The sequence below is a fragment of the Suillus fuscotomentosus genome (assembly GCF_016647785.1).
Source record: "Suillus fuscotomentosus strain FC203 chromosome Unknown F5891scaffold_26, whole genome shotgun sequence".
In the NCBI taxonomy this organism is placed as follows: domain Eukaryota; kingdom Fungi; phylum Basidiomycota; class Agaricomycetes; order Boletales; family Suillaceae; genus Suillus; species Suillus fuscotomentosus.
Window position 1 is genome coordinate 550,438 of NW_024539538.1, and position 19,462 is coordinate 569,899.

Consider the following 19,462-nt stretch of genomic DNA (forward strand, 5'->3'; position numbering starts at 1 on the left):
CGGACTCCGTAGGTCAAAAAAGTCTTGAAGAGCCTGTGGTAGTGACATAGCGTATGTGAGAGGGACTTAGCGAATTTCCAGTTGGTCTTACTAATCGGAGATTGAAGTTGTCTAACGTTGCTTCCTCCTATCATCACTGTGCTACACAAACATAGTTTCCATCTCGCTGTTAACATCATGAATATACACAACACCCAGTCTTTTCAGAACTTTCCAGGTAGTCTTTCACATCAGTTGAATTTGATAGACACACGCGAAACCCCCAACCAGTACAACTTCCTACCCCCGTCTACCATGGATGGGTACAATTCCTCTTCCTTAGACTCATCAAGCATGTCGAGTGGGGTATCGTCACACAGCTCTTTTTTCTCTAGAAACAGCAGCTGCCAGTCACTAGACTCCAAGAATAGCGCATATATGCACCTCAAGAGCCAATTAGAGGAGTCCAAACAGCATGTACAGCTGCTTGAACAGCGGAACCAACAGCTTGCACGGGATAGAGATCTTCTTTCAGCACAAGTGGCAGCATTACAGTGGGTTGATTTATTTGAGTGATCTATCTACTGATTTGATTTGCAGGAGTTCGTTTGTTGCGCTGACCAACTCACTTGGATGAAACGGGCACATCGTCGATACTGTTGCCACAAGCAGTGCCAATGAAGCAGACAAGGATCTTAGTCCTGACGAGTACAAAGATGTCAATTTTTGGACTCGCTCCAAATGGACATTGCATATTCAAGCCAAGAAGGCTGTTGCGAAGCTAGGGTCCGGTGCTACAAGCACACAGCGCAGATCAACGAGGCTTTCAAAAGGCGAGAATGTTGCATGTCAGTTCATTGAAGATGCTTCTGGTGTGCCTGTCGACGGACACAGAGCAAAGGCTGCACATAGTGTGTTTACCGCATACCTCCATCAGTTGAATCAAGCAGGTGTGAAACTGCCTAGCAGTTGGTCTCAAGTCCCTCTCGACCTCAAGGAGGGTTTCTACCATGCGATAAGGACGAATTACGTCGAGTTCAGATACTGCGCTGACAACTGGAAAGCCGAGCATCTTGCAACACAGAACTACTCATAATGGTACAAATACCACATCGGAGGCAGTCGAAAGAGAGGACGATCAAAAGCGATAACATCATAAGACAATGACGAGGCTGCAGAATTATCAGCGTCACATGTCAAGAAGCCAAAAACCGAAGTGACGGCACCAGAAGATTCAGACCTCAAGTACATGGACATCAATATCCCCCCCAATGTCACCTCTAACCAATCTCCCATTGTTGTTGCCTCTCCCACTCATGACACTCTCAATGACTTCATAGATCCAGCACTAAAGGCTCTGAGTGCTCCCTCCAACCCCAATAATCCCACATCAATCCAAATTGCTATTGCTGGCACTGTCCCAGAGACGAGAGAGTCAGAGCCTGTTGTTGTTCCCGCCACTGCTGACATGCCTGCCACCACGGGTGCACTCACTGGGTGTTCTGAGCCCTCCTCATCTCGCACAAATGAGGAGAAGAGCAGCCTTATGATTCCAGAGGTAAGATCAAGACGGGTTCAATTATCCTGTCATTGTTCTAATGTCACTTCTACATTTTCTAAGGTGAAAAATCCACTGTTGTAAGTCTCAATGTTTCTTGATTGACAGTCAAAGTACTAATGGCTGTTTGAATATCAGCAAATATAGGGTCGCTGGCGTGTCGGGGACGTTCTGACTTACACACACAAGTGCATCAAGCTCATCAAGTTCCCTGTCTATTCCTGCAACTCCAAGTCCATCAACTATTCCTGCGACCGCAAACATGACAATGACCACAATTCCTGCGACTATGGACACAATTCCTACAACTACAGACACAATTCCTGTGACCACCATCATTCTCACTAAGCCCAAGCCCAAAGCAAAACCTCATCCAGTCAAAGCTCCCACAGCACCAAAAGAGCCAAATGCGCCAAGCAAAGCCAAGGCGATGCATATCCAGAAGACAATAAATGCACGGTGAGCGTGTATCATTGATGCCAGAGAACTTATTCTAACGGTCCTCGACAGGAATCTATGTGCAGCCGCATGGAAAGCTGCCGGAAATCTACTGGGCATGGCCAAACAATTCAAAGGATACTGGGAGCAACTTCCCATGGCAGAGAAAGCAGTACGTGGTTGTTTTTTATTACTACTCAATGATCTGATGCACTCCTCAGGTATTTGAAGTGCAAGCTCAAACATTGGTGCGTTTTTGTTCTACTATTAGTATACACAAGCTAACTACCTTCTACTACAGCTGGCAACAAACACATCGGCGGTGGTCACTAGTACCACTGGCAGTGGGCCTCGAGGCAGCACTGAGGAGGAGTTCACTGGATCCGACAGAGACGAGTAGGATGGCAGGTGCGAGTGCTGCAGCAAGTGGAGGGGAGGGGTGCACGTTTCGAGCGGTGTGTTTGTTTCTCTTCATTGTGTTTCGCTCTGCATGGATGTGTTTCGTTGTATATCCTTCCATAGTGATACCTATCAATACCTATCAATGTATTAATTTGTTTCTTTCTCTATCAATGTGATTAAACTGCGAACGTAGAAACAGCCCAGAAAGCGATCGAATGGGTTTCGATGCGTAAAAATTTCTCTTTCAACGCGTACCAATTGTTATGCACTCAAATAGATCTGTTATGCGGAGCCCTAAGAGGGGTGTCGTCTGCTAATGTTCGTGACATAACCAGAAGGGTCCGGTGTAGCAACTGAGACTGGCGACGACAAGTCGGCAGATATCAGAGACGCGCGTGTCACGTGACTTCTAAGATGGCTGTCTTCAAAGTTACTGATGTTCTCAAAGTAAGGACAGTCTTGTCCAAACGATGAGTAGTCGATCGGGGTAGACTTAGGCGCGATGAGCACCTAAGAAAAGATACTAGAGACTGAAGCTGAGGGGGCTTCAGAAGGAAGTATGTTCCAGGGAAGATTGAGTAGATTCAAGTTAGGGAATCTAGTACAGGGTGACCGACTACTTATACTAAGTGGAAAGGGTTAAGGGCAAGGCTACCGTACTGTGGGTAAGGGCAAGGGGAAAACGGAAAGGGTATAGGTACGCTGGTAGCAGAGCCTGATTAGTGATGTGAGGTCGAATGCGGAATGAGACCGAGAAATGTTGGAACGAGCCAACGGTAAGTGATACAATGCGCAGCACGCATGAGTCAGAGGAAAGATAAGACAAGATAAGGAAAGCCACATTGGTGGCACGAGTCAGAACGAGTCATAGCCCAAGGGCATGTGCACACATGGGTGCGACAAGAGGGGGACGAGGGACGGGAACAGTCCTGAGGATCCAGTCAATGGATAGTCGGTAGAGAAGTACGAGCCAGAGGCATACAAGGGCGAGGATGACAGGGAAAAATGATAGGGGGGCCATGTAGCCAATGTTACTTGTAACACTGATGAAATCGATAAAAGTCTCATTTTTGTCATTACACATCGATGCGCATTAAAACATAGGTAAACCTCGATTTCTATTGACCTTTTTGACATGTATCCACCTCTACCTTGCTTGTTGTCACTGGGATTAAAGTCCTACCACTGCTTAACTGACCATTTTCGATGTTTTGAGCATTTGAACTTTCCCACACTCAGTTTCTTATCTACTTCACTTCCACAACCCTCAGTTCTGGGTGGATCTTTCTGTAAATTAGGGTCTATGATATTGAATATATTTAAAATGTGCTCCAGGTGTCTGATCATTAAAAATTGATAAGTTGAACATATGGGCCTCTAATCAGTAAAAATGTCCCCTTTACATCAGATCTCAAACTTCCGCCCTATATGTAGCTGATCTTGGTCATAACAAGCAAGTATATATGCTACACTAATTGTATATGAGCAGGTTGGATCATCTGTGCAATGGTAAGATGCTGAAAAACATCAAAAACATCGAAAATGTGATTTTCTATGTTTTTGTTCCTGTAGAAGTATCCTGTTGGTGTAATGAGCTATCTATATGATATATATACTCCAAATATGAATAAAAATAGACCCCCTACCATACTTGAGGTCCAGTACTGCAGGAAAAATTTTCACAGGGGGTGAACCACCAGGAGAGGGGAGATATACAACACAACAAGGTCTTGTCCTATGGTCCTGGGCTCCTGATGCATTGTTCCTACTGTTAAATAGATGCTGGGGATCATTTTTTGAAGTCTATCCACCTGGAAATACTAAAATGAGAACATATTTTGTATTTTCTCATATATATGCTATATCTATTGATGCAGAAGGCTCCAGGAGGTAAAATAAAGATGGGAATCTCTTCATGTATACTCCTAAACATGTTCTGAATAACCTGGGACACTTCCCTACCATAGGGGCAAAAATGCGAAAGTATTCTGTATCCTATTATATGTTAAATGGTCTATTATATTATATTATACATATATATTCCAAACTACTACTTATATATGAAGGGGGACCTGTTGTGGTGTAGTGGTGAAGCTGCAATGAGGTGGGGAGGGTGTGGGAATAATTGATATTGTGGAGATTCCAAAAATGGTCGATGTTTTGGGCGTTGTGGGGTAATTCCCATGCTGTGGGGCTAAAAATGCGGTCACATTGGATAATCCGTTTGAGCAGTGATTTGTAAGCTGGCAAGTGCCCAAAGCTTCTATAAACGATTCTCCTCAAGGATACATCCTGTTGGACAATTGGATAGTTATAGGTAAGTATGTATCGGTATTTATGGACTGTTGTCCATTCAAGATGTATTAATATAGCGCTATGGGCTGTACAATTCCGAACTACTTATAATGCAAAGGGTTTAACATAATTGGCACTGTTGCCGCAGAATGTAATGGACACCCCTGCACATTTTTTCAGTATAATCCTCACCGGATATGCAGCACTTCTTCTTGTTAGGACGTACACATTATGGGGAAGAAACAGAGTGTTACTTGTTTCCCTACTACTACTTGCGCTGGTAAATGCATGCCTACAATTGGCAATATCCATCTCAGTCACAACATCTTGCAGGGCTGCATCGCAGGATCTGCGGTGGTCGGTGCCAATGCTTTATCGTGGTTTCAATGTACGTTTCATTACAGCCCTCCTTGGCGAGTCCCTAGTCTGACTTGGCTATCATGTAGACCAGGATCCCCCACTAGGAACTTCTGGTTGTTATCAAAGTCAAAGAATTGCGATATATGCAGTTGACTATGCCCTGTTGGTTCTGTTTGAGACAGGTCTTGTTTTGTCCTCTGTGGAGTTACTAAAGCTGACCTTACACATAGTCATACTATGTCTCAATGTTTTTCAAGCCTGGTATCACCGAGGACGACAGGGGAGCCGTCTCATTGCGTGTCTGTACTGGGATGGTATAGTTTATGTGTTGTGTATACTAGGTGAGCAATTCTCGTCTTCGGATTCGGGGTACCAGGCTAACACTCGATAACTACATAAGCAATGTCAATAGCCAACATCATAGTTATAGGTTTCCTTCCGGTAAGACATTCCCTTTTCAATTAGGTTTTGCTAATCCTTTGGTGAAGTCGGAATATGCAGAGTCTCTCAACACATAAGTTTCACTCTTGAACATCCTGACTGTGTTTGACGTATACTACTCAGACTGCAGTTGGTGTTTCACAGTGTTTTATCCTCCCACCTTCTTTTCAACTTACGAGCCATCATGGAACGACAGCATGAGCAAGCCATCTCTGAGTCAGTTATGGTGTAAGTCGGTGTCGGACTCGCGAGTGCGAAGGGGTGGGGAGACCGCTGGAGGATGTACGAGCGCTAAAGAGTTAGATAGTTATTAGTGAACATTTTAGATAAAGGGAATGTGATGATTTTGAGACGTTTAGACAAGAGTTATAGATATATCAAGGAGTGCAAGAGCGAGACTGCGTGACTAGATCTGATTGCCTGTCAGTATGGACTGTACATGGGCTACTTATACTGTTAGAATAGTAAGGGTCCTTATTGATGGCTAGTCCAAAATTAAATGCGAAAAACGCAGTCCGAAGAGAGAATTGTCGCGTCCGAGAAGGTAGGGTAGATATAACGCGAAAGAGTACGAAAACGAGCGAGCGGAGGTTTGAATGGGTATGGTTTGACAGGATAATGAGAGCGTGCATAGGTTTTGACAGTTTTTAGATGGCTCGGTTGTGAGCAGAGCGACGGGGATGAACAGAGAGACGCGAACAAGAGTTTTAGTGCTATAACGGCTGACAAGGACTTGGTCGTGGTGAGTGCCGGTGATGTGAGGTGGTGGTAGCAGTGAGCGTTGATTCGGCTATTTCCGGCAACAAATGATTGGTCATCCTTACATCTCCCCCCAACTACAGATATCAACCGTCCTCGGTTGATCCTTCAATGAATTAAACACCTGATGACTCCATTCCTCCTGCGACTGAATCTCTGTCCGTTTCGATAAGCTGCGTGACCTCGAGTGTCGTTGGTGAACGTGCATGGTACGGAATGAGTCTAAATGCGGCAAATTTGAGCCTCGAAACGGCTCCATCAATTTCAGCAAGATAATAGGTGCTGTTTGTGTTGCGCGAGATGACAACCATAGGACCGAAATAACGCGGTTTGCACTTCGCGTTTGATGAAGGCTCAATCTTTTTGTTTAAGACCAATATGAGCTCGCCTGGCCTGAAACTTCGGTCCTTGATTGTGTTTGAAAAACAGCGCTCAAAATCTCTCACTGACGCATAACGACTTGCGAGGATGCATTTGTGAATGTCCGCAAGGTCTTCATCTCGTTTGGCAAGTTGTCGTGCGCGGATAGCAAGTAACTCGTGTGTAGGAATGATTTTGGTGATATCTGGGATAAGGAATGTGGCCTCTGTGATATCGAGTGGGAGGAGTGGTTCAACACCGTGCGCCATGTAAAATGGTGAATGACCAGTGGATTTTCGAGTTGTAACACGGTCTGCCCAGAAGACATGGGGCGCGAGAATTGGCCATTGCGTGATATCACCTTCACATGCTTTGACGAGTGAATCGTGAATTGTTCGATGCGAGCGTTCAACTATTCCATTGGCCTTTGAGTTGTAAGCTGAGATGCGGATATGATGGATATGGTATTTTGTCGTGAGCCAGTCGAGCGCAGCCACGAACGGCATGCCATTATCAGTAACGATTTCCTCTATTCCTCCCCAACGACATAACAAGTCTTCGAAAATAAAACTTCCCAACGTGCGACCAGTTTCCTTTCATAACATGCGCTACTCTGGCCATGCTGTGAGTGAGCAACGAGCTTGAACAATATAGGAAAATCCATGCGAAGTCGGCATGTGCATAGAGTCAGTATAGGCTTTTCGAAAGAGAGGCGCGGGAATAGTGACTGTTGGTGGTAGGACGACTTTTTCGATAGATCGAAGCTGACATTGATGACATGTCTTGAGGTACCAAGAGAGATCATGATCGAGGGATGACCACCAAAAACGGTCTGCTATGGTTCGTCGAGTTGAATAAAATCCTTTGTGTCCAAGATTGTCGTGAGTTTTCTGGAGAATTCATGCACAATCATTTGGGAAAATGACGAGTTGATGATGACCTGCAGGATCACGACGCCAAAGTCGTTTGTTATGAACAAAAAATTTTGCTGCTCGTTTGAGAAAACGAGAGCGATTTGAGAGCTGTGTGCCCAAAGGCAGCACGAGTGTCTCGAGATAAAGCTGGATGGCACGAAGGTCATCATCCTGCATTTTGGAGTCTTCATTGCGCGGGAATTCTAGGTCAGTACTGAGGTCGGCTTTGGCAGAAACGAAAACCTGGCCCGCTGTCATCATTCCAAGTCCTCCATTGCGTGAATCCAACACTGTCCATATCCCATAGCTGAGTACTTCATCTATCTCCTCTTCCACTTCTTCTGAGTCTTCTTCGTCGAAATCTTCATCTTCCAGTGCACGACAACGACGTGATAGGCCGTCTGGGCCAGTATGCTTGGGTCCTGGAACGTGTTTGAGCGAGAAGTCGAATAGTAAGATTCCCGCGATCCAACGGTTGACGGCTGCGTTAGGTTGAATATCAGGATTGTTGAGCATGCCTTTAATATATTTGGCATCGACTTCGACAATGAAGTTCTTGATTCCTATGGTCCAGACTTTAGTAGCCTTGAGTGCGCGGAGTAAGCCATAAAGTTCAATTTTTGCCTGAGAATAGCGCGATTCTCGATCGTTCCAAGTGATTGAGCCGAAACGAGAGGGTCGACGACGATTTTCATTGTCAATCTGAAGCAAGATCCATCCACAGGCAATATGGGATGAGTCGACGGCGAGAATAACAGGATTGAGGCTATGATAATCGATTGGTCGAATGGCAGGAGAGTTAATGACAGCGTGCTTGAGGGTGTCCATGGCAGTTTGTGCATTATCATCCCAAACGAAAGGTACAATGTTGTGAGTGAGATTGGTAAGTGGTTGTGCGATGAAGGCATAGTTTTTAATCCAGTTGCGCACGGTGCCTGCAGTGCCAAGGAACCCGCGAACTTCAGAACGTGTCGCACATGGGGGCCAGTTCTTGATTTTGACAATCTTTGAGTCATCTGGGATACGTCCTTCGTAAGTGCAACACTGTCCGATGACGAGAACCTTGGGGACGCAAATGAAGAGCTTCTTCGCTGACACTGTGGCTCCTGCATGCTTGAGACGATGTAAAACTCTATTGACGTCTAAGCAGTGTTCCCAAACAAATCGTCGTATGCTGGTGTTTTGAGAAATGGTCTCAAATGTACCATCTGAGAGTTCATATTGCGTACGAGGTCCAAGAACATTGACATCATCCTGAAAATTGGGAGCAATGTCAGTTTCGTGCTGAAGGATGAATGCGACATCGTTTTGGAAGACTGCGGGAGAATCTGTCCAACCCATAGGTAGCGCTGTGAGCCGAAATGTTCCGAGTGGGGTTTGGAAGGTGGTGAGGTCGCGGGATTCTTCAGCTAGGGCTTGGTGATCAAAACCGACGAATAGGTCCATCATAGTATAGATTGAGCGTCCAGCTGATTGTTCGGCGAATAGTTCAACGTAAGGGAGAGTGGCTGCATCTTTGACTGTGACCGAATTGAGTGGCTGAAGATTATGAACTATGCGAATCGAGCTGTTTTTCTTCGCGACGCAGAACCAGCTTGATTGGTAGGAGCTATTGGATGGCTCGTAGATCCCAGAGGCGATTTTCGACTTAATGAGGGCTATGACTTCGTCACGAATTCCTGGAGGGATGGGTGGCTGACGATGGACCCAGGGAGTGTGTTCTATAGTGGGAATTACAACGGGCGGGAAATAATCATCTCGAAATCTCCCTTTCTCGGTCTCGTCCCATGCTAAGGCTAACTCATTGAGAGACAGAATGTGCGCTACTAATTTCTGCTCTTCGGGCCATAAAAACGAGTTCTGAAAAATTCCAAGATCGTTCATGCGGTCTGCAGTGAGTCGAGTGCTTGGTACGAAGTCAGGAGGATTGGGAGAGACTGTGGGAAGGGATAGGAGGGGTTCTTCAGGAAACTGTCGAACAATACGAGCATGGGCTGGCATGGTGGTTGCGACAGGCTTGACTCGATTGGCAACCCTTTTATAGGCAAGTACTCGTCGTACAGGGTCAAAGTTGAATGATTCCTGTAACAAACATTCAGCAAAAGGGGTGGCTGTTATGTGCGCAACTGCAGGAGGTGGAATTTCGGCCGATAACGAGTTGCTGAAGGCTGCTGCAGAGAGCATGGCCGAAGTTAAGGAAGGTGGAGGACGGGGAAGGGTAGCACAGGTTCGAACTTGCATAATATCTGTAGGATCATGGATGGTAACATAGACCATGTCTGCAGTTTCTGACTTTGACAACCGAACGAGCCGCTGCCACGGACGTCCTAAAAGCAGATGATATGGAGCATCAGCGATAACATAGGCATGGGCCCACGTTTTGATACCATCAACATCGATCTCGAGCATCTCCAGGCATCCAGCCATGTCCTGGGAGCTTCCGTTTGCAGTCTGCATGCGCATGCGAATGTTTTTGTTGATTGGGGCTTGAGTCTTCTTCCAAACGTCTTCTCAAATAACGATGAGCTCCGACCCTTCATCCAGCAATGCCATTTCCGTGTGGACACCATTGAGCATAACTTTGAGCTCGCGAAGGGGTGTAGCATGCTCAATTTGTGGTGGTGGAACAGATGCAGTAGTGGTAAGGGTGGTAGCGGATGAAGGAGTGGATACCCGGTGCGTGCGACAGTGCTCTACAGCTTCTCGTCGAAGGTCTGGGCTTACTGCAAGAAGGTCAGCAACCGTGATATTCGGAACAATGGTGCTGAGCATGTTTTGATAGATGCGAGAGGCTGCATCTGGAGTGGCTGCTTTGGACTCGTAAACGTATGCAGGAGTTTTCTTTGGGGGAACTGCAGGAGTGTCAGGAATGAGAGCTTCGATGGAACGAGTTTGGCTTTGTGCCCGGGTATCAGACATAGTACTATTGGCCTCCTTAAGCTTCTTCTGGGACGGTCCTGCATCTATATTATCAAGCACCGCGTTTTTCGCCTTCGAACGAGTGATGGCAAGAGCATCTGCACCTGAGTCGTCATCTTCGATTGTCGTGACCGTGGCATGATTCTCTGCAACTTGGATACATTGAAGGAAGTAGCTTTCAGATATAAAGGCACTGGAAGGTATGGTCGAGGGAGGAGGGTTCGAAGATGGAGCAGATGAAGTAATGGTCTTGGCATGTCTATCCACAGCTTGCTGCAAGTTCTCGAGACCTTGCCGTTGGATGCGTGATCTGTCTGCATTGAGAAGGAAGAGATCTTCACGGATGATACGCCCAGTGCGAAGATATTCTGCTGCTGTGGGGCAAACACGAAGATAATGAGATTGTCCACAGAATGCGCACTGTATGGGGGCACGTGGAGTACTGGCAGGCACTGGAGTGGTCATGGACACGTTATTACAGAGTTGTCGAGTTCGAGGAGCAGCCCAGGCATTAGCGGCAGCAGGAGCTAGGCAAATGAGCTGTGTATAACATCCTGAATAATTAACGTCCCCGATGTCGAGACTGTGCATCTGTCTAGCGAGTGCGTCGACCTCTTCCATGGTGGACTTCTGTGCAGCTTGAACAGGTACTTGAGGGGATGTGAAGTGCACGGTCTTCGTTCACACCTCACGAGGAGCATCACAAGGAGCATCCCGAGGCTCATCCGAGTCATCGGAGTCATAGGCTGTATGATCTTGAGTTCGTCGATTACTGGTAGGAGCAGGATTGATACGACGATCTCTAATAGACTGGATGCAAAGAGTGATAGGATCATTGAACTCGGCATCGAAAGCTTTGTCAGAGAAAACATGACGACCTGCCTCTACAACCCTCTCGAAGTTTGTTGGCTCATTGCGGTTGAAGTTCGAATCTTTGAGCTCAAGTCGTTGCAGGATCTGACGACGAGCACGGATAGGCAGCCCCTGCCAAAAGTACTTGTCTCGGTCGCGGGTTGAGATCTTGTTGTTGTTGACAAGCCAGACAGCGACAGCACGAAATTGACTATAGTACTGAATCAGCTCCTTTTCCGTGTTGACATCGCTATCTGCTTGATTGACAATGATGCGCTCGAGCTCTCGAACAGTATAACGCTGCCCCTTGCTAGCACCTGAATATTGGTCAAGGATGCTTTTCTTGAAGGCTGCGTAGTCGCAACTCTCATAGCCAGTGAGCGTTATCCAAAAACGCTTCGTTGGAAGATTGACATATCGCACTAGACATTTGCATTTGTCAGTGCTCGTTAGACCGTAGGTAGAAGCGAGATCTTCAAACAACTCGAAGAACTCCAGCAGCTCTGATGTCTCGCCGTTGAAGAGCGGGGCTTTGCTGGAGTTAGGACCAGGCATTGTGCCTATGCCTTGATGCGTATGAGACATGATAGTGGCTGGTTGCGTGGTGGCTGAAGCCCGAGTATTAGTGAAGATGGCGGGTCTAAGAAGAAAGGGTTGAGGTTGATAGAAGTTGAATGAATGTTGTTGAGCAGGCGCTGCTGTAGTGTTGCGGTTAGAAGGACTTGAGTCTGCCGGCGCAAAGGGATTCTCGTCGTCGTCGTCGTCGTCGTCTGAGTCGATTCTGAGGCGGGTGTTATGAGGAAGGGGATTTACTGGTGTTACAGGTTCTGATGGATCGGGTTGAAGGACGGGTGGGCCGATGGCAGCGTGGTTTTTCCTAATAGGAGCCACGGTGGTTGGTGAAATGGTGGAATGTGCTGAAAGGGTCAAGAGATCTGGAACACACCCCTCGCAGTGGGCTCCAATATGTAAGTCGGCGTCAGACTCGCGAGTGCGAAGGGGTGGGGAGACCGCTGGAGGATGTACGAGCGCTAAAGAGTTAGATAGTTATTAGTGAACGTTTTAGATAAAGGGAATGTGATGATTTTGAGACGTTTAGACGAGAGTTATAGATATATCAAGGAGTGCGAGAGCGAGACTGCATGACTAGATCTGATTGCCTGTCAGTATGGACTGTACATGGGCTACTTATACTGTTAGAATAGTAAGGGTCCTTATTGATGGCTAGTCCAAAATTAAATGCGAAAAACGCAGTCCGAAGAGAGAATTGTCGCGTCCAAGAAGGTAGGGTAGATATAACGCGAAAGAGTACGAAAACGAGCGAGCGGAGGTTTGAATGGGTATGGTTTGACAGGATAACGAGAGCGTGCATAGGTTTTGACAGTTTTTAGATGGCTTGGTTGTGAGCAGAGCGACGGGGACGAACAGAGAGACGCGAACGAGAGTTTTAGTGCTATAACGGCCGACAAGGACTTGGTCGTGGTGAGCGCCGGTGATGTGAGGTGGTGGTAGCAGTGAGCATTAATTCGGCTATTTCCGGCAACAAACAATTGGTCATCCTTACAATGGAGATGGTCTCAGGTGATCAGTTCGGATCTGATGTTTCCTTATGCTAAATCTCTTGACCCATACGATCTATTTGTGTAAAATCAGCTTCTTGAGAGCAATACCAGTACAATTGACATCACTCCATCAAGGCGCTTGCAAAAACACCACCATCTTCTCTGTTATAAAGGTGACATCTGGCGGGTTAGAACTGCCACCTGCAACATGACCCCCAGATCAATGGAATCACGTCATCTCTGAGGTGCGACACTTCCGTGTTGCTGTCCTCCAGTTTTGGTGTCAGTAGTCAACTGTGGCACATTGCAAACACCGTCGAGCTATATGCGTCAAGATAACTCCAAAGGCCGAAACTGACAACGAGTCATCACAACAACAGGTGCCGAATAATGGGAGATAGAGAGAAGATACTGGATCGTCATCCAGTGCACAGCGTGGACGTGGTTTCCAATAGCTCGTATTTGGTGTGGACACAGACCTGAAGGTGGCACCTGGATGTCCAGTCAACAACTCCAAGATTGCGATGCGCTTGAAAGTACAATGCCACGCTCAATATTTTCTTTGGAGGATCTACCATGATTTTTCAGCCCATTCGTATCACCGCTTTGATCTAAGTTTATCTCATACTCGGGTCTCTCACCTACTGTTACAGTATCACGCTCTTAGTCTAAAATCCACTGTTACTCCACCATCACCATGACCACAGCGGGTTTCCACGACATCGTGTACAAAAAGGCCACCTGACTTGTTCTATCGAAATGCAATGATATTGTATCCTGATTGGGTACAGCTATCCTGTGTCTCCAAAATTCATTTTCATCATCCATCTCATCCTCTGCAGATCTGCCAGCTCACTTAGATACAACTGTGCTAAGTCTGCACCATCAATGTCCATGTTTAAGTTGAAAACTCTTGTTTAGAATCTGGTCTGCAGTTCGGAACATGTTTCTAGACCCTATGGCATCGATGTACTGCAAGCTAATTTTTGAGTGACCGATAAGGTTTGATTTACAAATGATATCCAAGATTCTAACATGATGCTGCGGGAAGTAACAATAAATACTCACCAATGCCCTTGATGTTATTCTAGCAAGCTTACTGCTCCCTCCCTGTCTTCGTCCATTCCAACTTGACATGACCTCCCCATATGAGATTGCACTGCGTCTTCAGACTGTCAAAGTAAGTCTTGCCACTACTAAACGAATATTTTAGTCCTCACGAGCCCCATGCCAGTATTTTAAGAGTATGTAACACATAACTCCTATGATACTGTCACCTTACCGACATACAATTATGAAAGTGGTAGGCTTGGCGGTCTTGGTAGGAAAATGAACATATGAATCAGACAAGCGCTAACATCAATAGCAGGTCTTTGATTATTGTATCAAACTAGAAGCCGAGGTGAGTCCTCCATCCGTTTAGTATGCTATCGAGGTTTCGATTGACACAGTACTACTAGATCAGCCTCACTTGGGGGAGGAAGTGGGATTTTATTCGGATCCTTTTTGTGGTGGCTCGATACACACCTTTTGTTGACGTCCCAGTAGACTTGATTTGTACGTGTCCGTTGTATTTACAACGCTGCATTGCTCAATTGACGATCAAGATTCCCTTGGACCCACATCATCACATGTTGTGAGTACCGATATTAGATGTAGACTGTGTTGCATTCATAGAAGTTCTATGGTAGTGCTTATCGCTCTACCAAGTCATCTCGTGTGAGCACCTTCCTATCCCTCATATTTGCATCTTGCACCTTATAATAATTTTGAATTATAATACAAAGGGTTTAACGTGTTTGGCACCATCGCTGCAGAATGTAATGGATGCCCCACTGCATTTTTAGTACAATCCTCACCAGATATCCAGCGCTCCTTCTTGTTAGGACATACACGTTATGGGGAAAAAACAGAGTGTTGCTTATTTCCCTACTACTTCTTGCGCTGGTAAATTCATTTCCACAATTGGCGATACCCATCTCAGTCACGACATCTTGCAGGGCTGCATCGCAGGGTCTGCGGTGGTCGGTGCCGAGGCTTTATCCTGGTTCAATTGTACGTCTCATTACAACCCTTCTTGGCGAGTCTCTAGTCCAACTTGGCTATCATGTAGACCAAGATCCCCCACTAGGAACGGCTGGTTGTTATCAAACCCAAAGAATTGCTATATACGCAGTTAACTATGCACTACTGGTTCTTTTTGAGACAGGTCAATTTTGTTTTTTGTGGAGTTACTGAAGCCAACTCTACACAGTCATATTATGCCTCAATGTTTTTCAAGCCTGGCGTCGCCGAAAACAACAGTCGAACCATCTCATTGTGCGTCTGTACTGGGATGGTATATTTTATATTCTATGTATACTAGGTGAGCAATTCTCGTCGTTGGATTCGGAGTACTAGGCTAACAAAATGCATAAGCAATGTCATTGGCCAATATCATAGTTATAAGTTTCCTTCCGGTAAGTCATGCCGTTTTCAATCAGGTTTTGCTAATCTTCGGTGCAGTCCGAATATGCAGAGTCTCTCGACACGTAGGTTTCACCCTCAAATATTCTGAATGTGTTTGACATTTGTCTTGTGTATTACTCAGACTCCAATTGGTGTTTCACAGCGTTTTATCCTCCCGCCTTCTTTTCAACTTACGAGCCATCATGAAACGACGACACGAGCAAGCCATCTTAGTCATGGGAGTGGACTCAGATGGATCCGATATTCCTTTGCGCTAAATATCTTAACTCATACAATCTATTTATGCAAAATCGGCTTCTTGAGAGCAATACCAGTACAATTGACATGTCTCCATCAAGGCGCCTGCAAAAACTCTGTGATCTTCTCCGTTATGAAGGCGACATCTGGCGGGTTAGCACTGCCCCCTGCAACATGACCCCAGATCGATGGAATCACATATAATTTAGCATCTCTGAGGTGCGACACTTCCGTTTCGCTGTCCTCCGGCTTTAATGGTGTCAGTAGTCGACTCGCAGTTGCTTGGTGGGGGACTAACCGGAAAGTAAAGATCCGTCTTCGAAGGCATAATAAGTGCCTTTGCTTTGATGCTCTTCAAAGCCTTCTCATAGTCACCGCCATCACGAATGATGGAAATGTCTCCCTTCTGCCATGTGTTCAGCAGCGCGATCATGTCATTTGCATCCCAGTTATTGACATATCCTCCTTCCCACCGCTCCCTGAGCCACGAGTTCAAGTCTGGGTACCTGTTCGCAAAATTTCATGAAGGAGGCTCGTGAACATATATTGCGACATGACTTACTCTCCGTCCATCAGGTACTTGTACTCCCGGAACCACTATGAAAGTTATATTATACTGATCTTTCATCGTGAGGTAACTCACAGTTTGTCCATAGGCCCACGCGCTGTAAACTCGACCAAACGCACGGATTCCATGTTGAGGAGTGCTCTGATAATGACCGTCGGCGAAATCTTTGCTTGCCAGCATCGCTGCCTTGGGCCCTTCCAGGAAGCTAGAGCGCAAGTTGTATGCGGACAAAACGAAGCAAAAATGGGATAAGGACCCACCATTGGTTATGGGGACTCGTGCGAGCAGACGAGCATATAGAAACAAACCGCTCCACGAAGTCAGGGAAGACGACTGGCCAGTGATACGCCTTGGGATAGGACCTAAGAGAGTGCATACGATGTACTAAAGAGGTGAATTACCTGTTGTCCGCCCATAGAAAACCCAACCACGGAAAAGAGCTTGCGTACTCCAAGGTGCTTTGTCAACACTGCGTGCTGAGCACGACTTGTCGGTGTGAGCCTGTGTTCTGTTTGCAAGACGTTTCATAACCCACATGTTATCTTCGTATGAAACGAATGGGAAGTACGGGCCACCATAAGGTGCAGGCTAAAGAGTTGTCAGAAAGGGGGTAAAATGTGCAATCACAGAAACTAACTGTGTTAGAGGGAGACGATGACTATATATTGTTTCAGTCTGCGAAAATGGAAAAGCAGCAAGCAGCGCACCTCTCCATTACAGAAAAGCGCGAATGTCACCACGAAGTATTTAGTTGGGTCAAGGGCCTGTTGTCAAAGATATGAAGACTACGCATTCCACTACATGAGCGTACATACCTTTCCTTCCCCAACGAGATAGTCTTGACCTGTGTGCAATTAGATAAACAACTGTTTTCATGTTCGCAATCAACAAACATACTCCCAAGGGCGAGTTTTGCCCCATAACATGTCGGGAAAACAATCACTTTGTCATTGCTTGGGTCTCCGTATGTCCGGTATGCGGTCACGGCATCAGGGAGCACTCCTCCCGCTACTTTGAAGCGGCCGTGATGGTAATACTGAGTTGGTGTCTGCATGGAGAGGGCCTAAGGGGGGAGATGATACTGTCTGTACAACGACCACATGCTTTTATGGCACGCGTGTATGGACACATACAGGCGGTCCGACAAACACCATGAGTGTCGATAAGTAGGCTGAACTGGATAATGGATCACATGGTCACGAGCCACCTAAAGATATCAATAATGCTATTTGAAGCTTTTCGGCATTGGCATTTGGTGTGAACGGCGACCGAGAGTACTCACCGATAAGTTGATTGTGTAGAGTGCAACAGGGCGCGTGAGCGCATTATTTCGATGGATGATGGGTGGCCGTTATCTCGCTTGCAGTATAAATAATATTCGAAAGCATTTTACAGAGTCGGAGATCCACATGGACTGAGTTACACATAATTCACATGCACGGCTTTGTAGATGATTTCTGAAGTAGAACTAAGGTTCCTCCAAAAATTTCTTCACCTCCGCTTGGACGGACTCATCATCATGCACGTTTAACCCTGCCCCAGCTACAGAATATCAGGAGCAGTTCAAAGTAAATCAAGCCTGATAAACTCACCCATATGACCCCATTCAGAATCAATAGTAACCAGCTTTGCGTTATTCAAAAACTGCATCTCATTCTGACTGTCCTCCGGCTACCCAAGGAACGCATCAGCCGAGACCCAAGTAAAAAAGGTGAAAAACTCACAGTGAAGTACAAGTCTGTCTTGCAAGGCATGATCAGACCTCTAGCCTTGATCGCTCCTAGACAGTCCGTGAAGTAACCTCCGTCACGGATGAGAGAAACATCCCCCATCTGCCATGTTTTCAAGAGTACCAATAAATCGTTGGCGTCCCACCCTTCCAGAAAACCGCCTTCCCATTCCTCTCTTAAGAAGTCGTTGAGACTCGTGTATCTAGTATTTCTATGAGGAAAACAGAGAGTAGAATACAAAAAATGGCGCACTTTCCGTTGAAGAGATAACCTTTCTTGGCAAACCACTGCAGCAATTTCAGTATGACAGCCAGCTAGAGATGCGGAAGCTCACCGCCTGGCTATATGCCCATGCGCTGTATACACGACCAAATGCCCGGATACCATGCTGAGGAACGCTCTTGTAGTGGCCATCCTGGAAGTCTTTTGAAGCCGAAAGAGCAGCTTTAGGACCTTCTAGGAAGCTGCGGTTGGATCAACATAGACACAAATGTAAGGTATCTCAAAGTACCATTGATTGTGAGGGCTAGTTCGAGCAGATCCACAGATGGGGATGTATCTTCACGGTTTGAGAAAGAGTTACTCACACAATCGTCAAAACATACCTTTCAAGGAAGTCAGGATACATGACAGGCCAATAGTATGCCTGCAATGCCTTAGTAAAACCCAACATTACTCTTTACAAATATGTTTACCTGCTGTGCGCCCATTGAAAATCCAATCACGCAGAACACTTTCTTGACACCAAGCTTCTGGGTGAGCACAGCATGCTGCGCCCGGCTGGACTATGTCGGCAACTTCGACCATCTGAGATGGAACAAACTCACATGTTGTCTTCGTATGTGATGGTAGGGAAGTAGGGGCCGTTGTATGGCGCAGGCTACCGTCGTTATGAATTCTTGCACCAGACAGTGCTCTGAGGAAACTCACTGTGTTAGAGGGTGAAGAAGACTGAAGCAACAGATGAGTTGAGCTTGACCACACCATCTTTACCTCATGTAGCGTACCTCTCCATTGGAAAATAAAGCAAAGGTTACCACGTAGTACTTACGCGGATCCAAAACCTATCGCTGGCGTCAGTCAGAACACAAGAACAAGCTACATGGCATTACCTTGTCTTCCCCTACCATGTAGCTTTGACCTAATAATCCATTTGCTAATTCAAGTTCCAGCCATCGTATGCGAAGCAGTTCGGAAGACTCACTGTCAAGCTTTCCCCCATAACACGTAGGAAACACGATAACCGGGTTCTTTGGGTCGCCGAATGTCTGGTATGCAGTGATGGCATCAGGTAGCACACCACCTGCAACACGGAAGCGCCCGTGGTGGTAATATTGGATTTCAGCGACTTGAGACATGGTTAGGAGTGAGGGATATTGAATCCATCAGTAGATAAGCAGAACATATAATAAAGACTCGAAAGAGCTGCGGACACCGATACTGGACCATGTGACAAGTTTGTGGGAATCGAAGATAAAATGTGAACGACAGGCATGAGAGTGATAAACGTAACTCGGTTACACGACAATGTCAAGAAGAGCATAGTACTGGGGGGTATTATTACGCAGAGTAGACTCTTCCATGTGCCCAAGCCTGAGAATATGGCGTCCGAGTCGAGA

The 19,462-nt window shown here is 46.2% G+C and overlaps 3 protein-coding genes across 3 annotated transcripts; 2 read left to right on the forward strand and 1 right to left on the reverse strand.

The window, feature by feature from the left end:
* Positions 1 to 294: 294 nt before the first annotated feature.
* Positions 295 to 2,375, forward strand: F5891DRAFT_1188567 (uncharacterized protein; the record flags this gene model as incomplete). The annotated part of the gene is made up of 9 exons (XM_041367020.1): positions 295 to 533; positions 580 to 585; positions 649 to 980; positions 1,158 to 1,537; positions 1,601 to 1,617; positions 1,727 to 1,996; positions 2,048 to 2,147; positions 2,197 to 2,223; positions 2,277 to 2,375. 9 exons carry the CDS (start codon positions 295 to 297, stop codon positions 2,373 to 2,375), a joined length of 1,470 nt encoding a protein of 489 aa, XP_041226233.1.
* Positions 2,376 to 13,794: 11,419 nt separating this feature from the next.
* F5891DRAFT_302904 (uncharacterized protein) lies at positions 13,795 to 15,282 on the forward strand. Its single transcript, XM_041371276.1, has 9 exons — positions 13,795 to 14,019; positions 14,305 to 14,396; positions 14,447 to 14,475; positions 14,531 to 14,558; positions 14,627 to 14,659; positions 14,710 to 14,786; positions 14,840 to 14,894; positions 14,953 to 15,204; positions 15,258 to 15,282. The coding sequence occupies exons 1-8, from the start codon at positions 13,988 to 13,990 to the stop codon at positions 15,075 to 15,077; spliced, it is 471 nt and encodes a 156-aa protein (XP_041226234.1). The 5' UTR covers positions 13,795 to 13,987; the 3' UTR covers positions 15,078 to 15,204; positions 15,258 to 15,282.
* A 359-nt stretch (positions 15,283 to 15,641) lies between these two features.
* F5891DRAFT_1188571 (Alpha/Beta hydrolase protein) lies at positions 15,642 to 19,201 on the reverse strand (the record flags this gene model as incomplete). Its single annotated transcript, XM_041367021.1, has 23 exons — positions 15,642 to 15,794; positions 15,844 to 16,051; positions 16,108 to 16,142; positions 16,189 to 16,318; positions 16,374 to 16,462; positions 16,515 to 16,599; positions 16,649 to 16,701; positions 16,751 to 16,771; positions 16,821 to 16,877; positions 16,929 to 16,957; positions 17,011 to 17,176; positions 17,609 to 17,655; positions 17,706 to 17,784; positions 17,838 to 18,045; positions 18,096 to 18,130; positions 18,178 to 18,307; positions 18,355 to 18,402; positions 18,449 to 18,489; positions 18,539 to 18,623; positions 18,671 to 18,723; positions 18,774 to 18,794; positions 18,851 to 18,907; positions 18,956 to 19,201. 23 exons carry the CDS (start codon positions 19,199 to 19,201, stop codon positions 15,642 to 15,644), a joined length of 2,076 nt encoding a protein of 691 aa, XP_041226235.1.
* Between the last annotated feature and the right edge of the window lie 261 nt (positions 19,202 to 19,462).